This window comes from Mustela erminea, chromosome 13 (assembly GCF_009829155.1).
Source record: "Mustela erminea isolate mMusErm1 chromosome 13, mMusErm1.Pri, whole genome shotgun sequence".
Lineage (NCBI taxonomy): Eukaryota > Metazoa > Chordata > Mammalia > Carnivora > Mustelidae > Mustela > Mustela erminea.
This window is the reverse complement of record NC_045626.1, coordinates 86,333,313-86,356,804: the sequence shown is the minus strand read 5'-3', so window position 1 is coordinate 86,356,804 and position 23,492 is coordinate 86,333,313. Positions and strand designations below refer to the sequence as shown.

The 23,492-nt window shown below is 58.8% G+C and overlaps 4 protein-coding genes across 21 annotated transcripts in view; 2 read left to right on the top strand and 2 right to left on the bottom strand.

Moving 5' to 3' along the window:
• The window catches only part of PITPNM2 (phosphatidylinositol transfer protein membrane associated 2), a 121,283-nt gene extending 114,550 nt beyond the window's left edge, over positions 1–6,733 (top strand). For 5 of the 7 annotated variants that reach the window (XM_032310646.1, XM_032310648.1, XM_032310645.1 and 2 more), the window contains 9 exons: positions 166–327; positions 1,370–1,518; positions 1,850–1,966; positions 2,262–2,378; positions 2,492–2,640; positions 2,734–2,883; positions 3,273–3,456; positions 3,556–3,684; positions 3,797–6,733. In XM_032310646.1, coding sequence (XP_032166537.1) covers positions 166–327; positions 1,370–1,518; positions 1,850–1,966; positions 2,262–2,378; positions 2,492–2,640; positions 2,734–2,883; positions 3,273–3,456; positions 3,556–3,684; positions 3,797–4,120 — 1,481 coding nt within the window. In that variant the 3' untranslated portion in view covers positions 4,121–6,733. The remainder of the gene's footprint in view (positions 1–165; positions 328–1,369; positions 1,519–1,849; positions 1,967–2,261; positions 2,379–2,491; positions 2,641–2,733; positions 2,884–3,272; positions 3,457–3,555; positions 3,685–3,796) is intronic. The other 2 variants (XM_032310649.1, XM_032310652.1) reach the window with 1 other exon arrangement.
• A 599-nt stretch (positions 6,734–7,332) lies between these two features.
• ARL6IP4 (ADP ribosylation factor like GTPase 6 interacting protein 4) lies at positions 7,333–9,732 on the bottom strand. Of its 2 annotated transcripts, none has more exons than XM_032310684.1 (6): positions 9,580–9,732; positions 9,076–9,249; positions 8,343–8,654; positions 8,142–8,259; positions 7,680–7,749; positions 7,333–7,600 (listed from the first exon to the last, which is right to left on the bottom strand). In XM_032310684.1, exons 2-6 carry the CDS (start codon positions 9,236–9,238, stop codon positions 7,544–7,546), a joined length of 720 nt encoding a protein of 239 aa, XP_032166575.1. In that variant the 5' UTR covers positions 9,239–9,249; positions 9,580–9,732; the 3' UTR covers positions 7,333–7,543. The 2 variants fall into 2 exon arrangements, with proteins under 2 accessions (XP_032166575.1, XP_032166576.1); XM_032310685.1 differs by having other exon boundaries at positions 8,343–8,630; positions 9,580–9,723.
• ABCB9 (ATP binding cassette subfamily B member 9) overlaps positions 9,249–23,492 on the top strand; it is a 41,898-nt gene continuing 27,654 nt past the window's right edge. Inside the window, exons 1-4 of one of the 6 annotated variants that reach the window (XM_032310669.1) lie at positions 9,249–9,548; positions 11,753–11,805; positions 20,199–20,333; positions 20,447–20,526. The gene's annotated coding sequence lies outside the window, so the exon portion shown is untranslated. Of the gene's footprint in view, positions 9,549–11,752; positions 11,806–16,209; positions 17,820–20,198; positions 20,334–20,443; positions 20,527–23,231; positions 23,461–23,492 lie in introns of those variants that run through there. The other 5 variants (XM_032310668.1, XM_032310670.1, XM_032310672.1 and 2 more) reach the window with 5 other exon arrangements.
• On the bottom strand, positions 10,910–15,284 carry OGFOD2 (2-oxoglutarate and iron dependent oxygenase domain containing 2). Of its 6 annotated transcripts, XM_032310673.1 has the most exons (7): positions 14,872–15,104; positions 14,457–14,513; positions 13,629–13,745; positions 13,440–13,539; positions 11,845–11,972; positions 11,358–11,615; positions 10,910–11,283 (listed from the first exon to the last, which is right to left on the bottom strand). In XM_032310673.1, the coding sequence occupies exons 1-7, from the start codon at positions 15,001–15,003 to the stop codon at positions 11,020–11,022; spliced, it is 1,056 nt and encodes a 351-aa protein (XP_032166564.1). In that variant the 5' UTR covers positions 15,004–15,104; the 3' UTR covers positions 10,910–11,019. The 6 variants fall into 6 exon arrangements, with proteins under 6 accessions (XP_032166564.1, XP_032166565.1, XP_032166568.1 ...); XM_032310674.1 differs by lacking the exon at positions 13,629–13,745; XM_032310677.1 differs by having other exon boundaries at positions 13,440–13,745; positions 13,883–14,513; positions 14,872–14,914.

Genomic DNA, 23,492 nt, shown 5'->3' with positions numbered 1-23,492 from the left:
ACATGACCGGCTGCCTCTGGCTGCACCTGAGCTGAGGCCGGCATGAGTATCCTTCCGTGGGGAAGGCCGGGGCGCCTGGCCCTCTCCCCAGCGCCCTTCCTGGCCTGTGGTGGCACGCCGGTGGTCCCAGCACAGCTGACCCCGCCCCGTTGTTTCGCTTCTCAGAGGCCCCGGTGTCGCTCAGCCATACCCCCAGCGTCCGGCGCCTGTCGCAGCTCGCCCTGCCCCACCCACCCCCCACTACCCCGGGGCCCCCCCTACAGGCCGGGCAGGCGAGCCCCAGCCTGGAGCGGGCGCCCCGCCTCCCTGATTTGGACACCAGAGAAGGTACCGGGTGTCACACAGCCTCCGTCCACACACGCTGTCCTCCCGTAACGAGGGTCCCTCACCATTTCCAGGCACATCTCACCATCACGCCCTGCCCGCTGAAGCCTAACCAGGGAGCTAGAGGCTCGGGCTGGGAGGGTGCAGACCCGGGGAGGCGGCGGACAGGGTGGAGTTGGCTGGAGGTTGAGGACCACGGGATTGTGCAAGCAGGCCTCGGGCAGAAGCGGGGAGAGCCCTGGCCCCCACCAGACATCACTCACAGAGCAGCTCCCGCGTGCGGCCATCAGAAAGGCACATTTTTTTTTTTTAAGATTTCTTATTTATTTATTTGACAGAGAGAGAGATCACAGGTGGGCAAAGAGGCAGGCAGAGAAAGGGGGAAGCAGACTCCTCGCTGAGCAGAGAGCCTGATGCTGGGCTTGATCCCAAGACCCTGGGATCATGACCTGAACCAAAGGCAGAGGCTTAACCCACTGAGCCACCCAGGCACCCCAGAAAGGCACTTTTGAACCCTTACCTGGAGCTAGGGTGGTTTCCCAGCCTGGAGTGGGAACCTGGATTTGCACCCAGGCCTTGACCCTTGGCCTGCAGGTGCTGAGGGGCCTTGCCTTGGGGTTCACCCCGACATAACTTGTCACCGGCCTGAGGCCTGCAGGGCAGATGGGGGGCAGGAGAGGTCTGGAGAGGATGTGACAGGGCTCAGGGCAGGGGATCAGGATCTGCCACAGAACCAGGGAGAAGCCTGCCTTCCAACAGGGATCGTGCCCTCTCCCTAACGCCACACCCTCCTTCCTCACAGCCTGCATGCTCTCCACAGAGCCTCCCCACCCTCATCCCCAGGCCTGCTGGCTGCTTGCTCGCTCTCCTGGGGTCCTGGGCCTTCCCTGCTCCCTCCTGTCACCCGGCCAGGGAGGAGGCCTGCTTTGGCTGCAGCCCCTGTCCCCTGGTGAGAGGAGGGTCTAGCCTTTCGGCTGAGCAGAGCCTGAGGGGCCTGGTGCCCTCCGAGGGGCAGCTGGTCAAGCCCCCCCACCCACCCCGGCAGTTGCAGCAAAGTGGTGGGGCCAGAAGCGGATCGACTACGCCCTGTACTGCCCCGACGCGCTGACAGCCTTCCCCACGGTGGCTCTGCCGCACCTCTTCCACGCCAGCTACTGGGAGTCAACAGACGTGGTCTCCTTCCTGCTGAGACAGGTACCCAGGGGCCCACCGCCTGCTGCCCCCAGACCCCACACAGGGACCAGGTGATGACACTGCTGACAGGGCCCCTTTTGTAGACGAGGAGGGCAGTGGGGGTTCCCAGAGGGAGCAGCATGGGGGAGCCCAGGCAGTTGGGGGCAAATGCGCACATTCACGAGACATGTGACTTTGGGGGGGACCAGCGGGGGGACCATAGTGGGTTGAAGAGTGTCCCCCGACCCCTCACAGGCTCCCGTTTCTGGCTCTGAGGGCCGCTGGCTTCCCCTTCCTAGAACAAGCAGCCCCAGGCTTGAGATGGCCCGTGACCCGCTTCTTGCCCTCACAGGTCATGAGGCACGACAATTCGAGCATCTTGGAGCTGGACGGCAAGGAGGTTTCGGTGTTCACCCCCTCCAAGCCAAGAGAGAAGTGGCAGCGCAAGAGGACCCATGTGAAACTGCGGGTGAGGGGGCCCCACAGCCACTGTCCTGCTGAGCCCTCACAAGACACCCTGCCACAGCCGAGGAGACCGAGTCACAGAGACACATGCTGTCTTACTCAACCCTCGGGCTGTGGGGTTGGAGCTAGTTCCCCTTCTCTAGACTGCGCAGGGCACCAAGGCCGGGTAGGTCACGTGGCTGAGCCGAACTTGAGCCTACGCCTTCCGACATCAAGCCTGTGCTCACCCACCAGGCCCAGGAGATCCTAGCTGTCCTTCCCTCCCCTCCCCTGACCCGCCTCGCTCCTCCTGTCCCCAGAACGTGACCGCCAACCACCGGATCAATGACGCAGTCGCCAACGAGGATGGCCCGCAGGTTCTCACGGGCCGGTTCATGTACGGGCCCCTGGACATGGTCACTCTGACGGGGGAGAAGGTGAGGACCCGGGGAGGTTGCAGAAGCCCCTGCCTGGCCTCCCACTGGCTGGGGAGTGCAGGCTCAGGAGGCCAGGGGCCCACCCCTTCCTGACCAGCCCGCCTGGCTCCCAGGTGGACGTGCACATCATGACGCAGCCGCCCTCGGGCGAGTGGCTGTACCTGGACACTCTGGTGACCAACAGCAGCGGGCGGGTGTCCTACACCATCCCTGAGTCCCACCGCCTGGGTGTGGGCGTCTACCCCATCAAGATGGTGGTCAGGTGAGCGCCTCCGGGGAGGGAGCGGGCCAGGCCGGCCACCTCTAGAGTGGGAAGGAGGAGGTCTGGTGGGTTCTAACACGCTCGCCTTCCCAGGGGAGACCACACGTTTGCGGACAGCTACATCACCGTGCTGCCCAAGGGCACGGAGTTCGTGGTCTTCAGTATCGATGGCTCCTTTGCTGCCAGTGTGTCCATCATGGGCAGCGACCCCAAAGTGCGGGCCGGGGCCGTGGACGTGGTGCGGTGAGTGACCCCGAAGGGCACGCTGGGCGGGCGTGGGGGTGGGAAGCTCCTGGAGGCCAAGCTGGGGACGGCTTTGGGACACTTGGCAGAGGCCCACGGAGTCAGCACTGCCACAAACTCACAGTATGACCCCTTGATGCGGATGCCTCCGCTCCTCACCCGAGCAGCGAGGCTCCTGAGGAGGCCGGTGACCGCTGCTGCAGAGGGCACCCACGGGGACCCGGCGGCCTGGCTGGCTGTCCTCACAGTGGCTGCTGCTTCTGCTGAGCCCAATCGGAGACGCGCTCTCCGATGGCCCAAGTAGAAAGTGGCGGGGTTGGACGACGGGTGGCTCAGGAGAGAGGCTGGGGCGGCAGTGGGACAACCCAGGCCTCCCCCCTCTCCCCCAGGCACTGGCAGGACCTGGGCTACCTCATCATCTATGTGACGGGCCGGCCTGACATGCAGAAGCAGCGGGTGGTGGCGTGGCTGGCCCAACACAACTTCCCACATGGCGTGGTGTCCTTCTGCGACGGTCTGGTGCACGACCCACTGCGGCACAAGGCCAACTTCCTGAAGCTGCTTATCTCCGAGGTAGGTCCCCGGTGGGAGGGGGCAGGGCCGCGGGGCGGGGGTGGGGGAGCGCCGGGGGTGGGAGGGCCGTGCCCGTGCCCACGCCAGTCTCCCCCACAGCTGCACCTGCGCGTGCACGCAGCCTACGGCTCCACCAAGGACGTGGCGGTCTACAGCTCCATCAGCCTGTCCCCCATGCAGATTTACATCGTGGGCCGGCCCACCAAGAAGCTGCAGCAGCAGTGCCAGGTGAGCGGGCCGGGTGGGCCAGGCGGGGGCCGGGTGGGCCAGGCGGGGGCCAGGCGGGCGGCCCTAGAGCCCCGGCCGTGACCGCCCCCTCCCTCCCCGCCCTGCCCCGCAGTTCATCACGGATGGCTACGCAGCTCACCTGGCCCAGCTCAAGTACAACCACAGGGCGCGGCCAGCCCGCAACGCCGCCACACGCATGGCGCTGCGGAAGGGCAGCTTCGGCCTGCCGGGCCAAGGCGACTTCCTGCGCTCCCGGAACCACCTGCTCCGCACCATCTCGGCCCAGCCCAGCGGGCCCGGCCACCGGCATGATCGGACGCAGAGCCAGGCGGACAGCGAGCAGCGGGGCCAGCGCAGCATGAGCGTGGCGGCAGGCTGCTGGGGCCGCACCATGGCCGGCCGGCCGGAGCCCGGGGCTGCCGCGGGCCCCAAGTAGGACCCCGTGGGTGAGGCGCTGTGGTCTCCATGGTGCTAGGCCAGGGCGGCCGGCCCCGCCAGGAGGCCTGATGGGCACACAGTGTCGGCTGGAGACAAGCTTGTCCCAGGGCCTGGCGGAGGACATAGGCCGTGCCACACAGCCCTCCCAGCCCTGCCTCGTGTCCTAGGATCTGAGGGGTTCCAGCTTGCAGGAAGACCTGTCCCAGGATGACAGAGGGACCAGGACTCCCCACGCGACTGGCCCGGAAGACACTCCTAGACACTCGTCCTGCATTGACCTCCCAGCATCCCGACGCCAGGCCTGGGCCCGGGCCCAGCCCGCCACCTCCCATCCACTAGCTCACCCTGGCACCCAGGTCCTCTCCCACTCGGTCGCAGCTCCAGCGGGGGACAGCCTGCTTCTTGTTAACTCGAGTTACTCAACTGTTCAACCTCACTGGTTTTGCACTGGTTTTTGAGAGTGGAGATCCATTCCCATCTCCTGTGGCTACAGACATGCATGAAAAGCCAACCTTCGCCGGTCTGGGACCTGCTGCCACACAGAAGGCTCCAGGGCGGCAAACGCTTGTGCAAGCAGGAGAGAAAGGCCATATCTTCATTTCTGCAGCTCCGCCTGGCCCGCCAGCGCTGTGGCAGCCCCCGACCCCCGCCTACCTGTCCACCTGCCCCACCTGGAACCCAGTGCGGCGGCGAGGCTGCTGAGGCCCAGAGCCGGCTCCCCGGAAGCCACGCCTTGGGCTCCTGGGCCTGGCCGGACCAGCCTCCTCTTCCACACCTTGCCTGCCGTCGGTCAAGGCCGCGGCCTTGTTCTCCTGCGTTTCTACACCTTTCTACTTCTCCAATCTGATTTCTATGAGGTTTTTTTAAACGAGCAATCCTTGGCTGCTTCCTTTTCTTAACTCTTTCAGTACCAAGCGCAGCCCCTCCACGTGAGAACACCCAGCACTGTGACAGAGTCCAGCCTGGTTCTGGGTCCCGGGGCCCTGGCCCCCCGCCCACGCAGCTGGGCGTGGGGTCCCCGCCTCACCCGACCCCCATTAATTCCACTGAATTTCTACTCTGGGGTGAGTGGGGCACACACTTAGGTTTTTTTAATGCCAATTCCGTTTTGATGCTGAATCTAAGAAGCCACAACTTGCTTCGTTAGCTTAAGGGCAGGCAGCCACGACGCCATTCCCCACCCGGTAAGGACCGCGCTGTCCTGCAGGCCCGGGGCTGAGCATCGGTCCTTCCTCCCCAGAAGTGACCGCGATCTCGGCCGTGGCGCTCGGCCCCAGGCGGCCCTTCTGCGGCTTCCCTCCACCTTCTCCGTAAGGTGGGGGAGCCCGGCCAGGCCCCGACTCTGAGAAGCTGCTGCTGACCTGGATACAGCCTCGGCCTCATGGGCTGGGGCGGGGAGGCCCACGGATGGATGCTGACATTCTCCCGTGTGTAGATATGTACAGCCAAAGGGTCATGTAAATGTTCCGCGAAAGTGGGTCTACACAGAGTGAAAGCTATTTATTTTGTGCAGAGAAAAACTTCTGGAGGGTTAGGACCTTCAGGGTTTGTTCATATTTAAGATGTAGCTTTTTGTTTTTGTTCCAGGCGTTATGTATAAAGCAACGATTATTTTATGGACCAAGTTTTAATGTAAGTGTTGCCATGGAAGTACAATACCTGACCCCCGTGCCCCCGGCGGGAAACCGCTCGGCCCGACAATCACAGCCCGGCGAGGGGCCCCTGCGGCCAGTGCCTCCTCCTCTGTCGGTCCCACCTCGCCCCATCTTGCCTACCGCCTCGGGGACCAGCCATCCGGAGAAGCACCTGGAAGAGTCTCGGGCCCGCCTGCAATAAAGGCCGGGAGGCCTCCTGGCCCGGGGAGGCCGCGAGGGCAGTGGGCTCGGCCTCTCCCAGCCGGCAGCTGCCCCGAGCTCCGTGCTCCCCGCCCGCCTGCCCAGCTGCCAGCCATGCCAAGGACAACAGCAATAGTCCCCTGGGCCTCTCCCAGCGGCTCTCAGCCATAGATGGTGAGATGGGCAGCCCGCCCTCCCCACTGACGTCTCTCTTCTATATCCAGGTCTGCTTCCTGCCTCCCTTAAGATTCCTTTTGGCACATTCTCTTCTTAAGGAAGCACCAGTTTTTCAGAAACTAAGAGAGGGAGGGCAGAGTCCTTTAAAAATACCAAAAATGTTTACAGTGTTGGGTGCTGAGCCGCAGGGCTCAGGCCTGACCAGTCGTAACCAAAGGGTGAGGCAGGCCTTGCTGACTGCCACCCCCACCCCAGGCCTGTTGGAGGAGAAGCCTTAGTCCCACTCCCAACCCCAGCCCCAGGACTGAGCCTCAGCCCACCACCCCACATCCAAGCACCTGCCTTCTCTTTGATTTCTAAAGAGGGATTCAGCAGAGACCCCACGCCCAAGTTTCCCAGCTCCGTCTGAGCTGCCCGCCCGCCCGCCCGCCCTGTCGCCGTCGTCACGTCTCGGCCCCCTCCTGTCTCTGTCTGGGCCACGTGTGAGCAGCGTCCTGACTCGCCCCATCCGCCCTTGCTACCCCTGCACCTTCGGGCCTCAGTGTGCTCTGTATAGTGTCATTGTCTGTTACACCGATTAAAGAAGCAGGAAGGCTTCCTTCCGGGTCTCTTTACTGCACCAGCAAACACAGAACACCGGCTGGGGATGGGGGTCCACGACGGGGGCACAGCCTGTGCTGGAGCTAAAGCTGCAGCAGCGAGAGTACGTCTTTCCCAGTAAACAACGCCCACTACGCTTGCCTTCATACAGACACGCTCACACAAGCCTCCCCCTGCCCCGGGCCTCCTTCCAGCCCCTTCCTAGACACAAACTCCCGTTCATCCTCACAGCGACCAGTGAGGTGGGTGCGGAAAGCCTCTCTGCTTCACAGAGGCCGCAGCTTTTCACCTGGGCCAGGACCCCCACCCCGGCCGCCCGGCCCCAGCACCAGCACCCTGAACAGGTGGCATCTGCAGGATAAAGGGCACAGGACGCAGTCTGCCCCCGAGTCTGAGGGCATCGGGCTCAAGAGCCAAGTCGGTTTAGGATGCAGGTGGGGCGAGTGCAGCATCTGGTCGAGGCAGGCTAAGCTGGGGATGAGCAGGGCAAAGGTGGTCGGCGCGAGGGCACATCCCGCCTTTCCCCAAAAACCCCTGGAGCCCTTGTTTTACTTCTGGAGGCTGGAGGCCTCCCTTCAGCACAAAAACCAACATTAACAAAGTTTCCAACCAGGGAACATTTAATATTTGGGAAGTTATGCTCTTTCAGGAGATGGGGGAACTGATTAGGCCAGTGACCCTGTCTTCTACCCCCGGATCTGAGAGGAGGCCGGGCCAGAGGTCGGTCCACAGGAGGAAAGACAAGCACACTGGTGCCCGCTCTGAAGCCAGCCTCCAGGCCAGGCCATCAAAATGAGCCAGCAGGGCCCTCAGGGTAGCAGCCCAGCTCGCATCTGGAAGGCCAGGCCATCCCCTCGGGTGGCTTGCTAGAGAAGAAAGCGCACAGAAGGGGACCCATCAGAAACAGAGCTGGGCATGGACCCCGGGGAAAGGGGCGACACCGACCTTGTTGATCTCTCTGTGTCGTTCCTTCGTCACGATTTCCTCTAAGACCTCACCATCTCCCTTAATGAGCCTGGGGGAGGAGGGGAGGGGGGCTGAGCCTCCAAGGCCAGAGCAACAGAACCAGACCCACCTGGCAAAGAGACGCCAGGCCTCAGGCCCCCACTCCCTTGAGCAGGGGGAACCTACGCGCTCCCACTCCTCCCCCTCTCCCGCCCATGGGGCAGTGACAAAGGCAGCTGGGTAGGCTCTGCCATCAGACCGGCCAACCGGCTCTTTGAAGACACCGCTCACGGCCCTTGCAAACCCCACAACTGATTGCTCCGGACGATAAAGAACAGCCTAGGGAGTCCCATAAATGAGTAACTACTCTTCTCTGGTCTCTGGCTTTTGAGTACAGCAGCCATCGGCCCTCCTCCTGAGTGGGCAGAGCGTGTGGGGCTGAGCTGCGCCAAGACTCCCCACCTGGTGCGTCCTGTCTCTGGGTCCACCACCTTCCGGATAATGCTCTGCCGGGCATCCCACTCCTCCTTGGTCATGGGCTTCATGGCCTGGATGCGGGACTTCTGTTCATCCGTCAGGACTGCAAGGGGAGATGGCAGGGAGTGGGCGGCTGGGTCTCGGGGAGGGGACCCTTCCCCTCCTGCACGCCGGACAGCAGCGTACCTGGCCCATCCTCTTCCTCCTCAGCCGATCTGTGCCACTGGTCGAGCGAGGGTCCCGGCAGAGCCTCGCCCTGCTGCAGCTTTACCTCCTCCTTGCTTTTCTTCTTCAACTTCTTCTTCCTTTTCTTCTTCTTCTTCTTCCTCTTCTTGTCCTTGTGCTTCCCCCGCTTCTTCCGGCCATCGCTGGAGGAAGAGGAGGAGGACGAAGAGGAAGAAGAGCTAGAAGAACTGGAAGAAGAGGAGGAGGAGCTGGACCGTGGTCTCCTCCGGGCCTTGTGCTTGCTTCTCTCTGTGATGCAGGGAGAAGGTGAGGCTGGAAGGCCAGGAGGGGAAGAAGTAAACCTTTACCCCCTTGCTCTGGCCTGTGGCAGGCTTAGAGGGACGACGGAGGGGTGAGACCCTCCAGAGCAGGGATCAGCACTCTCTGGAGAGGCGCCTTCTGGGCTTCACCCAGCCACCCCGGCACTGTCTGACCAGGAGCAGGGCAGCCAGCCCCCAGATCTCAGCTCCAGCTGCACAAAAAGCATCATTACGTGCTCCCTTCAATCCATACCCAAAGAGCCGGACCAGCCTCTGGAATCTGAGCGTCTTTCCCAGACATCCAGGTCCTGCGCTCTGCAAACCTCTACGGCTCACTGCGATGTCCCCACAGCCATCCCGGGAAGCCCGCCCAGCTGCCTGCGGCTTCCTCCCTCAAGTTCCCACACCCCTTTCCCGTTCCCTCCGGTCCTCACCCTCCACCCCAGAGGACGTGTTGCTGGCCTTGTGGTCTTGGGATCTAGAAGCCGAGCAGCTCCGAGCAGCGTCCTTACTGCTCTTCTTCCTCCTCTTTTCCGACCCGCGGCCCCGGGACCGGCTTCGGCTCTTGGAGCGCTTGCGAGAGCTGACGTGAGCCATAGCGCCGCGGGCTGGAGACGGGGAGACACGCTCGAACTGGGGCTCACACAGCCGGCCCCCAGACTGCGCTCGGAGGGCGGCTCTTCTCGGGGGCCCAGTGCCCATCACCACCCAGGGCAGGGACCGAGGGGGTCCGCGGCCACCGCACGATCCGCCCCCAGCCCCGGGGACCCCAGACCCTGCGCAGACACCCGGGGCCTCGGCCCCTTTAAGGGCCCGCCCCCGCCCGGCCGCCCCACGCCTGCGCACGGCCGCCCCACGCCTGGACGCTCGGGCGCCCCTAGGAGCTGCCGCGGTCCTCAGCCGCCAGGTGCGTCCCGAATCCTTCCCCGCGCTCCTACCCTCCACCCCCGCGCCCTCCGCGGCCTCGCCGCCCTAGGGAAGATCCCCGCAGCCGCTCTGGCCCCTCCTCAACCGCCCATCTGGCGGGACCGGCGGGCCCGCACCACGCCTTCGCGTGAGGAAGCGGCGGCGAGGGGACTTCCGGCCGGGGCAGTGCTCGGAGAGGCCGTCCGGCTGGGAAGCGAGGCGCTGCCGCCTTTAGTCCTGAGGCCCCGGGTTCCGTTTCCAGGGCAGCCCAAGACACGGAGGCTGGCTCTCCGACCTCCCGAAGAGGAGGCGCGTGCGAGGCGGCGCGTACTCCCCGGCCTCTGCCGCTGCCCTGTCCCGGTGTCCGACCGCCCTTCCTCGCGGCCGCAGCACCTGGGGTGCCTGCCCACCTGTCCACCCCAGCGGGCTGAGAGCGCCCTGGTCCTTGCCGCGTTCCCACCTAGTGGCAGAGCCAGGGCGGGACCCCTGCAGCCTGTGTCCGGAGTGGGCAGCTGACGCTCTGCTGCTGATTTTGCCCGTGTGGAACGGGGCCTGGTGTTCCACATCCTCCCACCTTCCCAGGAAAGCCAGAGCTCTGGATTTACAAACGAAACCCCCGGTGTGCAAACGTACAACCCGAACCCGGCACGGCTGCACTCTTCACCCAGGTTGGGGGCTGCCCAGTCGCAAATGTCTCATCAGTAATGACAGCAGACACGGAGGACTGTTACAGAGGACTTTATGAACGTTAACTCATTGGACTCTCACAGTAGCTTTGGGCGATAGGTTCTTTCCAGGGGAGGAAACTGAGGCACAAAGAGGTCACGTGGCTGTCCCACCTCACACCGTTGGAAGCGGCAGAATCAGAATTTGAGCCCAGGCAGTCTGGCTCGAGCACCTGCTCCTGACACCCCTCTGTGCTAAGCCCTCAGCACCAACTAGAAGTTGCTGCTGGTGATTCTCCCAAATCCCCTTCAGAGCCAGATGTGCTCCACCCCCGCTGTGGTGTCTGCTGATTCACATCTGTGCTCTTCTCTGGGAGGTTCCCTTGGCCACTGGGCGCCACCCTGCCATGGAGATGGATGCCGCTTCCCCACCCGCCCAGCCCATCCTCCCCTAACTGATGCAGGCCGCCGGCTGCTAGAGTCAGGCTCCAGAGCACTCCGTGGGATTGGGCCGAGGCTGGATGCCCTTGGAAACCACCTCCTGGCCCAGCTCCTTCCTGGCCTGTCCTTCCCTCACGCCCTTCTCCTGAAGGTACTCAACAAACCACCTGCCCAGGAATCCCCAGCTCAGGCGCTGGCTCTGACAGACCGGACCCAAGCCAGCCTGTCTGCTGAAAGAATGACGCAGAAGCTGGTGTGTCCTTTCGAACCAAGAAGGGCCTGAGGGAGGCAGGGAGTTTATTCTTGTCCCGCCCAACCCAAGGAGGCAGAGCGCTCGCTGGCCATGCTAGCCCACCGCGGCCCCGCTCAAGTCAGCGCGCACACATCCACGGTGGTGGGCTCCTCGCGGGTGAAGCCGTCGCCGAAGCCCTCGTCGTCCACCAGGTCGGGTTTGCGGCAGCACATGGGGCACAGGCGGTTGCGCACAGCGGAGGCCCGGAGCCAGACGACAAGGTTCCAGCGCTCGCCCGTGCCCAGTGGCCGGGCCCCGTGCAGCTGGCCGCCCCGGTGCAGGATGCCCTGGCCCACCATGTGCTCCACCTCCAGGGGTCTGGTCAGGGCTGACGGTGCCTGCAGAAAGCGGGGCTCAGGCCTGGGCACTTCTGGCTGCCCCAGGCCCTGCCCCGTGGGTCACACACACTCACCTGGAAGAGGCCCCCAAAGTACAAGGCGCCCCCTGTGAAGGCCTTGCCAAGGGCCACGTTGAGGGTGAGCTCGGCGTTATCATAGTGGCAGCCGAGCTCCCGGTCCTGGCCCGGGGCATATTTGACCACGAAGGCCCGGTGGCTGTCGAGCCAGCCCCCGCCACAGTCTGGGTACAGCAGGGCCATCAGCGGCTGCAGGAAACGCTCCCGCAGTGGCGTCACCAGCGGCTCATCCAGGCCTAGCTCGTGCAGCAGCACCTGGGAGGGGGTCCCCTCGGGTCAGCGGGGAAAGGGATGGGGCCTCACCTGGGGTCCCTGGGGGAGTTTCTTACCAAGGACAGTGTTATTTGCAGATACCAACTCTATAATAATCCTACCATGATCTCATTTTCCAGATGGGGAGACCAAGACCCTACCAGGGCCCAACAGCTCTTCTCCAGCACCGCAGGTACGGCCCCCCAGCGCCCACTGTCCCGGCCTCACCCACCCCATAATTGTTCATGGTGTTGGGTCTTCCCTTGGGCATGTCTGACTGCTCGAAGTGCTCCAGCTCCTCCAGCAGGGCCTGGCAGAACGCCGCTGTGAACACCGGCACCCGGTAGATACGCTTCTCCCCTGCGAAGGGAGGGACATGGTTGGCTGGGAGCTCCAGTGTGGCTCTGCGTCCTCTGGAGCTGTGTGAGCCTGTGCATGCCTGGTCACCTCCCTCGGCCTCAGTTTCCTCACCTGTACAATGGGAAGGACGCGGGTACTCACCTCTCAGGGCTGTTGTGACCACTACAGACCTACTGTGTGGGCGGCAGGGAGGCCTCTTCCTGGGCCCCCTCATTGGTCCCTGGAGCCTCTCCTCCTGCTTCCACAGACACCCACACATCTAGTCTCTAGACTCTGATGAGGCCCAGAGATGGGAAGAGATTAGCCCGGTGACCCCCAGCGGGCCAGTGATGGAGCCAAGCGGGGATCACAGAGCCGCCTCGGGCTTTCTCGGCATAGCCACCAACATTTGCACCCCAACTGAAGTGCCTTTTGGAGCCTCTGTTCCCCACACAGGAGGGGTGAGGGGGCCTGCTTCTTCTTGCTGGGCTCTGTTATGGAGAGGCCAAGCCGAGAACAGAAATACAAATATTTCTGGGCAGATGGACCAGTCCCCTGGGGTGCTGTGTTCGTATGGCCCGCACTTTCAGCCAGCTCACAGCCCAGCCCCCCGCCCCAGACAACCCACGCAGTCTTCACTGTCGGGATTCAATGGCATTGAGGAGGGGTCCCTCCAGTCTAGGAGGGATGGCTTCATTCACATTCCAGCCTGTGCGTCACAAGAGAGTACAAGCATCATAAAGGGAGCAGCACTGCGCACCTGTCTCCCCAGGGTACTCCCAGACCTAGGAATAACAGTAACCTTAAGATAAGGAAACCTTTCCTGAGCACCGTGCCCCCATCCGGCCGTTCGGCACATTACCTCGCTTATTCACACTTAGGAGATGGGTATTACTAGCACTCCCCATTTCACAGATGATGACACTGAGGCAGAGGGATTCAAGGAACTTGGAAGGGCTGGCACTTCCTGCTGGGTTTAGCCAGAGATCCCAGCAGGAGATCCAAAGGAGAGATGGGGTATTTTTGACGTTGGTTTGGCTTTGTGCCTCTGCTCAAGGTCACAGCAGTTACCTGGCCGCCCGTCTCCCACAACTCCAGGTCATGCAGGTTCAAGAAATTTCATTCTCGCCCACTTCTCCAGATCTAGGGATAGAACTGTCTGCCTCCCAGACTGCTGTTAGCCCTGGGCTGGGGGGTTTGGGGTGGGTGCTTCACTGTCAGGCACACCTGTCTTGGTTGTCCCTTTGTGAAGTTCCTCAGTCCCCACCCCTCAAACCGAGTATGCCAACTGACTCACACCTGACACGGGCACTGAGTGTGTGCTGCGCAAGTGCTTAAGTGAATACTGACGCCCGGTCCCTGGCAGGTCAGTCCCACCAGCCCTTCTGGCTCCTGCTGGTTTGGATTTTGGAGGCAGACATGGTGGAGGGACCCCAGTGTCCCACCCCCCAGTCCTACTCCTACTAGGTGATGGGGCCAAGACCTCACCAGACACCGTCTCCAGCCGCTGGAGAAGGCCTTCGAAGTCTGCACCTGGTGATTTGCTGTACTCGGCTGCGGCCAAAAACTCGGGGGCCAGAGCCTCATCCTGGGGGCAGAACACACTAGCTGTGAGGCAGACGGGCCCCAGGCCGGGACGCCTCCACCTCCTTCCAGTGACCTGGCCCTGCTGGGTACCTGCAGCGTGTTGTTGTAGACATCAGGCCTCACTGGGTGGTAGGATTTCGAAATGAGGGCTTTCCTGGTGGCCGACTCCTGCCCCAGCCGCTGCCGGCGCTCCACCTCCTGCTCAAGCTGAGTGCCATAGGGCCCGGTTACCAAGATGGGGCCTCCCATCACCCCCCACCCCCAGGTCATTATACAGAGGAGGAAACTGAGGCTCAGGAAGGCCAGAGCAGGGCCTGGGTTGAGACCCAAGTCTGTCTACACACCTGACTCTCTCAGGGTAAACTGCAGGTGCCAAGCTGTTAGCTGAAGGCAGCTCCTTCTAGAAGGGGCCCATCCCACTCTGGGCGGCACAGTTCAGAGCCTGACTGGGATGGGAACCCCTCGACGTGCTCAACCAGCTGGGCTGCCGAGGGAGAGGAACGCAATCCCAGCCAGGTGGTGTTCCAGAGGCTGCAGGGGGCCTGCCCAGGAGGCTTCCCCTTACCCCCAGGCGAGGAAGGAGACAGAAGATGCCAGCAGCTCTGGCACCCACCAAAGTGGGGGTGGGTGAAGAGAGAGGAGGCCGGAGCCCGGCTGCCCTGGTGGGATCTCAGCTCCTCCTGCTGTGAAACCCTGGGCAAGTGTCTCAAGAGGGTGTGAGGCAGACAACTCGGCATTTCCCACTTTCTCTTTTTCTGGTGCCAGGCCCCAGGCGCTGCAGTGAGGGGGCACAGAGAGAGGGCAAGCCGAGGTCTAAGGAGCCCTTCTGGGACCTAGGCCTGGGGGCCCTCGAACTGCTGGCCCAGTCTGAAGAGGAAGGGCAGGGCTGGCTGTGGAGGGGCAGAGGCGGGCAGTTACCTCTCCTACGAGCTGCTGGAAGTCCTTGGGGCTGACACACCCGCGGCTGCGCAGGATCTGAGAGCAGAAAGTCCAGTGAGCAAGTCTCCTAACGTCTCTGGGCCTCAGTTTCCCCTCGTGGAGGTGGAGAGGAGAGCCCCGACCCGACGGGGTCATAGTGAGGACAGTCGAGAAGCTCGCTCAGCGGACAGCGGGGCTCCCAGCTGCAGTTAGGAACCGCGCCGGGGGCCTCCCCGCGCCGGCCCTGCCCGAAGCACTTTACAAGGACGCTCAGTCATTCGTTGCTCACGACAGCCTCAGCGGGCGATACTGCTCTCCCCGCTGAAGGGGGAAACCGAGGCACCCAGATCGGAGCTCCCGAGCCCAGCCAACGCCTGCCGCCCGCTTCTCCGCAGAGCCAGTGCAAGCCACTCACCGGGCCGTAGTCCCGGCGCAGCTGCTGCTCGCCCCGGAAGCGCACGTGGAGCCCGTAGCGCGCCACGTACAGGTTCTCGGAGCAGAAGCAGGCGCAGCGGCAGAAGCGCCGCGGGGCCCCAGCCGTCGCCATGGCGAAGAGGCGCGCGCCGCCCCGCCGGCTTCCGCAGGAGCACTTCCGGCGCGCCCCCGGCGGGGCGGGGCGGGGCGGCGGCGGCAAGGGTGCGCTCCAAGTTCCCAAGTGCAGAAAAGAACGAAGACGCCGCCGCAGAAAACGGGGTGCGGCGGACAGAGATGCTCCCAGGCCGGGGTGCGGCGGACGGACTCGGCTGCGAGCGCGTGGTCTTCTCGTGCCGCCTCACAGCTTCCCCATCCACAGAGGGGACTGGCCTCCCCACTCTACAGATAGGCAAACCGAGTCACACCTCCACGGGCCGGGGGCAAGTTGGGACTTGGAACCCCTCAAGGCCTTTGTTAAATGCCGCTTCCCTCTTCTGCTGGGAGCTTTGGAGGAGGCAGCCAACGGCAGGAGGGGAGTTAGACCATGCCTGGGGTCCGAGCGCTCCAACGAGCCACTAGCCCGTTCTGTGCGTCTGAGCCTGGGTTTAGCAGTCTGCCCGGGCCCCTGTCCGGCGCTCCCCGAGCCTTCGCCGCGGTGTCGGGATTCGCCGCCGAGGCCCCGGGCCGCGTCCCCGCGAAGACGCTCCGTCCGGCGTGACTTCCGGTGGCGGGGCCGGAGGATTGGGGTGTGGGCGGGGAGCAGGGTGTGGTCTGTAGGCGGCCACACCCCGCACCGCGCGGTCGGAGTTCTGCACAGCCGCAGTGTGAGAGGAGGGTGTTGCTTGTGGAGCGTGCACCCCTATCTCGGGGAGACCCATCGTAGCTCCTAAGTCTCTTGCCCCGGGGATCCCCACCTTGGTCGGTCGTGCACCCTGCAGGCCCGGGTCTGCAAAGCCCCGGGAGGAAGCTTGGACCTCAGCCCTGTTGCTAAGATGGGGAAACTGAGGCTCGGAATAGGGGATGAAGCCCCCTTCTCGACCCTAGAGTTCCGTCTCTGTTCAGCTTGGTGCGAGGATGGGGGTGGGGAGGAAGACTCCAGCTCTTAGCCCGGGTGCACAGGTGACCACGAATGGTAACTCCTGTTGGCCGATCTCCCACCGTCTCTCCTTGCATCCGCACAGCAAAGCTTTGAGCGAGGTACTGTTACGTCACCCCTGTTACAGATGGGCAAACAGAGGCTCAGAGAGGGGTAGCGATGCCCCAGCGTTCACAATAGGGTTTCTCAGAATGGTTGGATTATGAGGGATTTCGGATTTCCTCTCTGTGCTTGTTGGGGTTTATTTTCTTGATGCTTTCCTTTTCCCCCGGATGTATGCACAGGTTTACACTCATATCCGCAGTGAGACACTTAACACACTCAGACACACCCTTAATGTGCTCACACGCATTCACACATTATCACACGTGTGCTCATGCCATTGACACACTCACACCTAGTCATACACAGCACTTCACATATATAGCCGCACACTCATTCACACATGCGACACACTCATGCACACCGTCACACACCTATCACCCACACTCACAGATCCAGCACAGCCCCTGGTTCCTCCCAGCTCTGTGGCAAATTGGGCCCCCAGGCTAAGGTCCCAGGGCCCCAAAGGGAGATGGGAGACCCTCACATCCTGTGCGACCAGGCCAGGCCGTCCTCTCCAGTTCATGGAGACATCTACGAACATGTCTGAGGGTCCAGATCTCCCGCCAGCACCTTGAGGGGCTGGGAGAAGGCAGATTTCTGCTCTCAGGGCAAAACCTTCACCAACAGCCTGATTGGTTTTCACCCTGGCTGGCCAGGGGCATCCTAAGTGTGGGAGGTGAGCATGTGGAAGTGCGTTTTGAGTGACAGATAAGCTCCCTGCACTTCTAGTGCTCAGTCAAGGTGGGGAGACAGGAGTAAGCAAAGTACAAGGAGAAACAAGTATATGATCAAGTTATTTTCATGCAGTCGTAAGTGCCGGGAAGACAAGCTAGGTGATGAGGTGGTGAGTGCCTGGAGGTGGCCACTTTAGACCGATGGCCGGAGAAAGCCTCCCAAAGAGTGACATTTCAGCCACACTCCAACCGCTGCAGCAAGATCTGGCAGGAGAGGGTTCTAGGCAGGGGAGTTAAAAGTGCAAGCTAGGCGTGCTTTAAGAACAGCAAGGCATACGAGAGGACAAGTCCTAGGGAATGAGGCCAGGGTGGTATTCCGGCCAAACCATTGGGCTTAGGAGACCACTGTTAACATTTTGGATTTTACTCTACACATGAAGGGAAGCTGCCTAATCCTCACAACAAACCGTATGAGGTAGGAATTATCCCCATTTTGCAGAGGTGGAAAATGAAGGTCAGAGAGGTTGAATAGCCCACCCAGAGTCAGATGCCTCACAAGTAGTAGAGTCTGGAATAGAACAGGAGTCTGAGCCATGGGGATCCTGGGGCCCAGCCCAAGCCTCCTAAAGGTACCAGGCTTCCCCCAAGGGGGAGAATGACCCTCAGGGGCCGCTTCCTTCTCAAGGACCCAGCTCCCCAGCCCAGAGCTGTGTGGTCTGAGAAGGTGTTTAAACTTTCATGGGTATCTTGATTGCCCAACGATAGTGAAGGGCCCTGCTCTTCAGGAAGGATCCATTTCCCCAGTTCTGTGTGCATTACCCCCATAACTGCTTTCCTCCCTCAGAGGCCCAGGGCAGGCCTGGCACATGCCTCCCCCCATCCCACCGCCCCCCACCCCCCGCCGGTGCATACAGTTTCTCCCTTTGCAGTAGTTTGCAAGATAAGCAGGTTCTGCTTATCTGTTTAGACCGGCTCTCCCAGTGGCCCCCTTCTCCTTGGAATCAGTGTCTCCACCCCTACCCTGCCCCAGTCTGGGTTCAGTCACCAAACGGAACAACAGCAAGAATATTAATAGTAAGTACTGGGTCCGTGTGTTCTCAACCAGCACTGATGTGTTTTTGTTGTGTGTGGGGGGAGGGTATTACAGATTTTTTGAGATTTTTTTTTTAAGTAATCTCAATACTCAACGTGGGACTCGAACTCACAGCCTTGAGATCCGGGAGTTGCATGTTGTACGAACTGAGCCAGCCAGGCGGTGCCCCTGTGTGAGGTATTATTAAACCTATTTTACAGATGAGGCTCTGTGAAGTATAGGGGCCTGTCTAGGGTCATAAACCTAGTGAGTGGCAGGACCAGAATTATAGCACACACCCTTCTATCTGATTCCAAAGTGTATTGTTGGGGGAGGGGTATGCATGTATATGTACGGGAATATATGCGTGTTGCATGTGTAAATATTTCTATATATGTATCTATATACAGACGATTTTATATAGAGCACACTATTAAAAAAGGGCACATCTCAGGAGTACAGCTGGTGAATCTTTACAAACGACACACCCATGTAACTAGCATCCAGATCCCCCAAACAGAACATTCCAGCCCCCACTGTGTCCCTGCTCAGCCACTACCCACCTCCCAAGGCTAATCACTACCGGGACTCTTAAGAGCCAAGATTAGTCTTGCCTGTTGTTGAATTTGATACAGATAAAATCAGATACTATGTATTATTTTGCATACTGCTTCTTTCACTCAGCATTCTGTTGCTGAGATTCATGGCTGTTGTCCTGTGTAGTGGCAGCACTGTGCTTTTTCGTGGCTGCCTAGTGTTCCACCGGATGACCACTCCATCCCCTGAGCCATTCTGCTGAGGAAGGCCACTTGTATTGTTTCCAGTTTGGAGAAGTCATGAATGAGCTGCTAGGAACACTGTAATTTATTTACCGCAATAAAATACACATAACACAAAACCATTTTAACCATTTTAAAAACAGACTTAACTTTTTTTTTAAGATTTTATTTATTTATTTGACACAGAGAGAGAGATCACAAGTAGGCATAGGCAAAGAGGCAGACAGAGAGAGAGAGGGAGAAACAGGCTCCCCGCTGAACACAGAGCCCCATGCGGGGCTCGATCCCAGGACCTTGAGATCTTGACCTGAGCTGAAGGCAGAGGCTTAACCCACTGAGCCAGCCAGGCGCCCCCAGACTTAACTTTGTTTAAAGATTTTATTTATTTGGGGGCACCTGGGTGGCTCAGTCATTGGGTGTCTGCCTTCACCTCGGGTCATGGTCCCAGTGTCCTGGGATCAAGTCCCATATCAGCTCCCTGCTCAGCAAGGAGCCTGCTTCTCCCTCTCCAACTCCCCCTGCTTGTGTTCCCTCTCTCACTCCCTCTGTCATAAATAAATAAAATCTTTTTTAAAAATTTTATTGGGGTTCCTGGGTGGCTCAGTGGGTTCAAGCCTCTGCCTTCAGCTCAGGTCATGATCCCAGGGTCCCAGGATCGAGCCCCGCATCAGGATCTCTGCTCAGCAGGGAACCTGCTTCCCGCCGCCACCCTCCCCCCACACCTGCCTCTCTGCCTTCTTGTGATCTCTGTCTGTCAAATTAATATAAAGAATCTTTTTTTTTTAAGTTTTTTATTCATTTGATAGGGAGAGAGAGGGCACAAGCAGGGGGAGCAGCAGGCAGAGGGAGCGGCAGAAGCAGGCTTCCCCACTGAACAAGGAGCCTAATGTGGGGCTCAATCCCAGGACCCTGGGATCATGACCTGAGCCGAAGACAGACACCTAACTGAGCCACCCAGGTGCCCCTAGACTTTACTGCTTAGAGCAGTTTAAGGTTCACAGCAAAACTGAGTGGAAAGTACAAAGATTGATCATATGCCTCACCCCCACCCCCACTGTCAACATCCCTTCCCAGAGTGGTACATCTGTTACAACCCATTCCTTCACATCCACACATTATTACCCAGTGTACACTAGGCTTCACTCTTGGAGTCGTATATTCTGTGGTTTTTTACAACGTAGAATGACACATCCCTACCATCACGGTCTCATACAGAATACAGAATAGTTTCACTGCCCTCAAAATCCTCTGCGCCCTCTGTTCATCCCTCCCCCATCCCTAACCCCGGCAACCACGGACCCTTTTACCACCTTCATGGTTTGTCTTTTCCAGATGTCATATAATCAGAATCATCCCATAGCCTTTTCAGATTGGCTTTTTTCACTTAGTAATTGACATTTATGTTTCGTCCATGTCTTTCAGTGGCTTGATCACTGAATAATAGTATATTGTCTGGATGGACCACATATAAGTAAGTGGCACTTACCACTAAATGAAATGATTTTATGTATTTACCTGCTGGTTTCCTGTCTCCCCTACTCTGCAAAGGATGGGGTTTTTCTTTTTCTTTTTTTTTAAATATTTTATTTATTTATTTGACAGAGATCAACTACAGTGGATCCATCCACCTACTAAAGGGCTTCTTGCCTGCTTCCAAGTTCCAGCAATTATGAATAAAGCTTCGATAAACATCCGCTTGCAGGCTTTTATGTGGACATCAGTTTTCAGCTCATTTGGGTAAATAACCTAGGGATGTGATTGCTGACTCATACAGTAAAAGTATGTTTAGTTTTATAAGAAACCACCAAATCCTTCAAAAGTAACTGTACTGTTTGCATTCCTACCAGCAGTGCATGAGAGTTCCTGTTGCTCCACCATCTTCCCCAGCATTTGGTGCTGTCGGTGTTTCGGATCTCAGCAATTCTATGAGGTCGGTAATGGTATCAGGTTGTTTTCATTTGCAATTTCCTAATAACATGACATGGAGCATCACTTCATATGTTTATTCATCACCTGTATATCTCGTTTGGTGAGGTGTCTGTTCAGGTCTTTGCCTCTTTTTAAAATTTGGCTGTTTTTTTTTTTATTGTTGAGTTTTGTATATTTTAGATAACAGACTTTATCAGATACAGATTTTGTGGATATTTTCACCCAGTCTGTGGTTTGTCGTCTCATTCTCTTGACCATATATTTGCAGAGCAGGTTTTTTTTTTTTTTAAGATTTTATTTATTTATTTGACAGAGAGAGATCACAAGTAGGCAGAGAGGCAGGCAGAGTGGGGCAGGGAGCAGGCTCCCTGCTGAGCAGAGAGCCCGATGTGGGACTCAATCCCAGGACCCTGAGATCACGACCCTAGCCGAAGGCAGGGGCTTAATCCACTGAGCCACCCAGGAGTCCCTGCAGAGCAGTTTTTAATTGTCATGAAGTTCAGCTTATCAGTTCTTTCATGGATCGTGCCTTTGATGTTGCCCCCCAAATCGTCTTCATATAGGGCGCCTGAGTGGCTCAGTGGGTTAAAGCCTCTGCCTTTGGCTCAGGTCATGATCTCAGTCAGGGTCCTGGATGGAGCCCTATGTTGGGCTCTCTGCTTGGCAGGGAGCCTGCTTCCCACCCCCCCCGCCCGCCTACTTGTGATCTGTCTCTCTGTCAAATTAATAAATAAAATCTTAAAAAAAAAAAATCGTCTTCATAGCCAAGAAAAATCCAGATTTTTTCCCCTATCCTCTTAGAGTTTTATAGTTTTGCATTTTATATTTAGGTCTGTGGTCCATTTTGTGTTAATTTTTGTGGAAGGTGTGAGGTCTGAGTCTAGATTTTTTTTTTTAACATATGGATGTCCAGCTTTTCCAATACCATTTGTTGAAAAGATTGTGTTTGTTCCTTTGTACTGCCTTTGCTCCTGTGTCAGAGATCAGCTGACTGTATTTACATGGGTCTATTTCTGGACTCTCCATACTGTTCCATTGATCTGTGTGTCTGTTCTTTCATCAAAACCACACTGACTTGATTACTGTAGCTTCATAGTAAGTCTGGAAGTCGGGCTGTGTCAGTCCTCCAACATTGTTTTCCTCCTTCAATACTGTGTCGGCTGTTTTCACTCAGCAAAAATGACGGAGCCTGGATCTGGACCCAGCTCTGAGGCACTCTGACTTCTGGATAGCCCATCCAGGATACTTTGTTCACATACAATCATATATTTGCTTTTTGTGTTTGCATGAATGTTAGCCTGCTCCAACTTTATTCTGTCTCTTGGTTTTACCCAATCCATTTAGGAGGTCATTCCATACCTATACATAGCTTCTGTATGCAGACACATACAAACATACGTTGCTTTTTTTCCCTGCCGCACTTTTCTGTTGAGCCCCGCTCTGTAATGATTTGGCCAGTTCCCTATGGAAGGGTATTAAGGGTATTTTCAGAGTTTTGCTACTACAGTAACTATCTGCAAACTAGGATCTTTGCTCCCCTCGACCAGTCTTATCTATAGAAGAAAATCCTACTGGGCCAAAAAAAAAAAAATGCTTTTTAAAATCTGAACTTTGCCAAATTCTCCTTGAAGGAGGCTGTCCCGTGTGAGTGGCAGAGGCTGTTTTAAATTCGGGGTGCTTTAAGCCTTTGACTGAAGGATGGTGGGGTGAGGGGATATGTTGCCCCACCTGCCACCCCCTCTGGGCCTTGACCTACTTTCCCAGGTTCTTGGTTCAGGCCGCACTGTTTGCCCAGAAGCCTGCTCACCTTGCACCTTTCCCAGAGACCCCTTCCCAGCTTGAGTGGCCCTGTGTTACTTCCCATGGCCGCACCCAGTTTTATTCCTTTATGGCACTCACCACTAAATGAAATGGTCTAGCGTACTTACCTGTTGGTTTCCTGTCTCCCCTACTCTGCAAAGGATGGGGTTTTTCCTTTTTTCTTTTTTTAAAGATTTTATTTACTTATTTGACAGAGAGAGAGACACAGGGAGGGAGGGAACACAAGCAGGCTTCCCCCCTGAGCAGGGAGCCCGACACAGGGCTTGATCCCAGGACCCTGGGACCACGACCTGAGCAGAAGGCAGACACCCAGGCGCCCCCGGGGGTCTTCCTTTTTTCACACTCAGCTGTATTCCTAGCTCGCTGCCCCTAGCAATCACTCAGTGGGTATTGCTGCTTCCCCTCTCTCAATCCCTACAATCCTGCCCTACATTTCTCTCTAAAATATCTTCCCTTCCAACCAGATGTAATTGACTTATGCATCCCTCACTAGAGTGCCGGCTCCAGCAGGGCCCGGATTCTGTTTCTTCACTGTTGCCTCTCAACAGATTAGAATGACAGATGGCACATAGTAGGTGCTGCACAAATATTTGTTGGAAGAAAGAGAGAACGACAAAGAGGAAAGAAGGAAGAAGGAAGGGGGGAAATGAAGGAAGGAAAAAAGCAAAGATCATAACTCCCACGGGGGCTGGCAGGTTGTCCCTCCAGAGGAAAAGACCCAGTAAAGAGCTAGCGCCCCCACCAGGTTGGGCCTGGGGCCTCCAGACCTGGAGCACAGAGCAGGAGGGCCGGGCTAGGCGGGCGGGGGCGGGGCCCGTCTCAGGTGGGGGGGGGGGAGGGCTAGCTCTGGCCCCGCCCCAGATGCCCCGCCCCGTCCGGGCGCCCCGCCCCACCCGTCAGCTGGCCCGGGCGCCCGCCCCGCTCGGCTCCGACCTTGCCGCGGCGCAGCCCGGGTGGGAGGAGGGGAGGAGCGACGGGAGGAGCGGCGGGAGGAGCGGAGCGAGTGCAGTGCCGGGCGCAGTCTCCAATGAGCCGCGCGGAACCTGCGCCCCTGAAGACCCGAGCCCCCTGCGCCCTTTCCCTACGGCTCACCTGGTGCCAGGTAAGGTAACAGGTAAGAGCGCGGCGCCCGGGCCCACCGAACAC

Excerpts from the sequence above, each read along its gene's own strand:
- ARL6IP4 (XM_032310684.1), bottom strand. The coding sequence starts at position 9,238 with ATGGCTCACGTCAGCTCTCGCAAGCGCTCCAAGAGCCGAAGCCGGTCC. Across the intron at positions 8,260-8,342 it reads GGAGGAAGAGGATGGGCCAG|TCCTGACGGATGAACAGAAG; the intron begins GTACGCTGCTGT and ends CTCCCCTTGCAG. Across the intron at positions 7,750-8,141 it reads CCAGAGACAGGACGCACCAG|GCTCATTAAGGGAGATGGTG; the intron begins GTGGGGAGTCTT and ends CTCCTCCCCCAG.
- OGFOD2 (XM_032310673.1), bottom strand. The coding sequence starts at position 15,003 with ATGGCGACGGCTGGGGCCCCGCGGCGCTTCTGCCGCTGCGCCTGCTTC. Across the intron at positions 14,514-14,871 it reads TGCGCCGGGACTACGGCCCG|ATCCTGCGCAGCCGCGGGTG; the intron begins GTGAGTGGCTTG and ends TTCTGCTCTCAG. Across the intron at positions 11,284-11,357 it reads ACTTTGGGGGCCTCTTCCAG|GCACCGTCAGCCCTGACCAG; the intron begins GTGAGTGTGTGT and ends CGCTTTCTGCAG.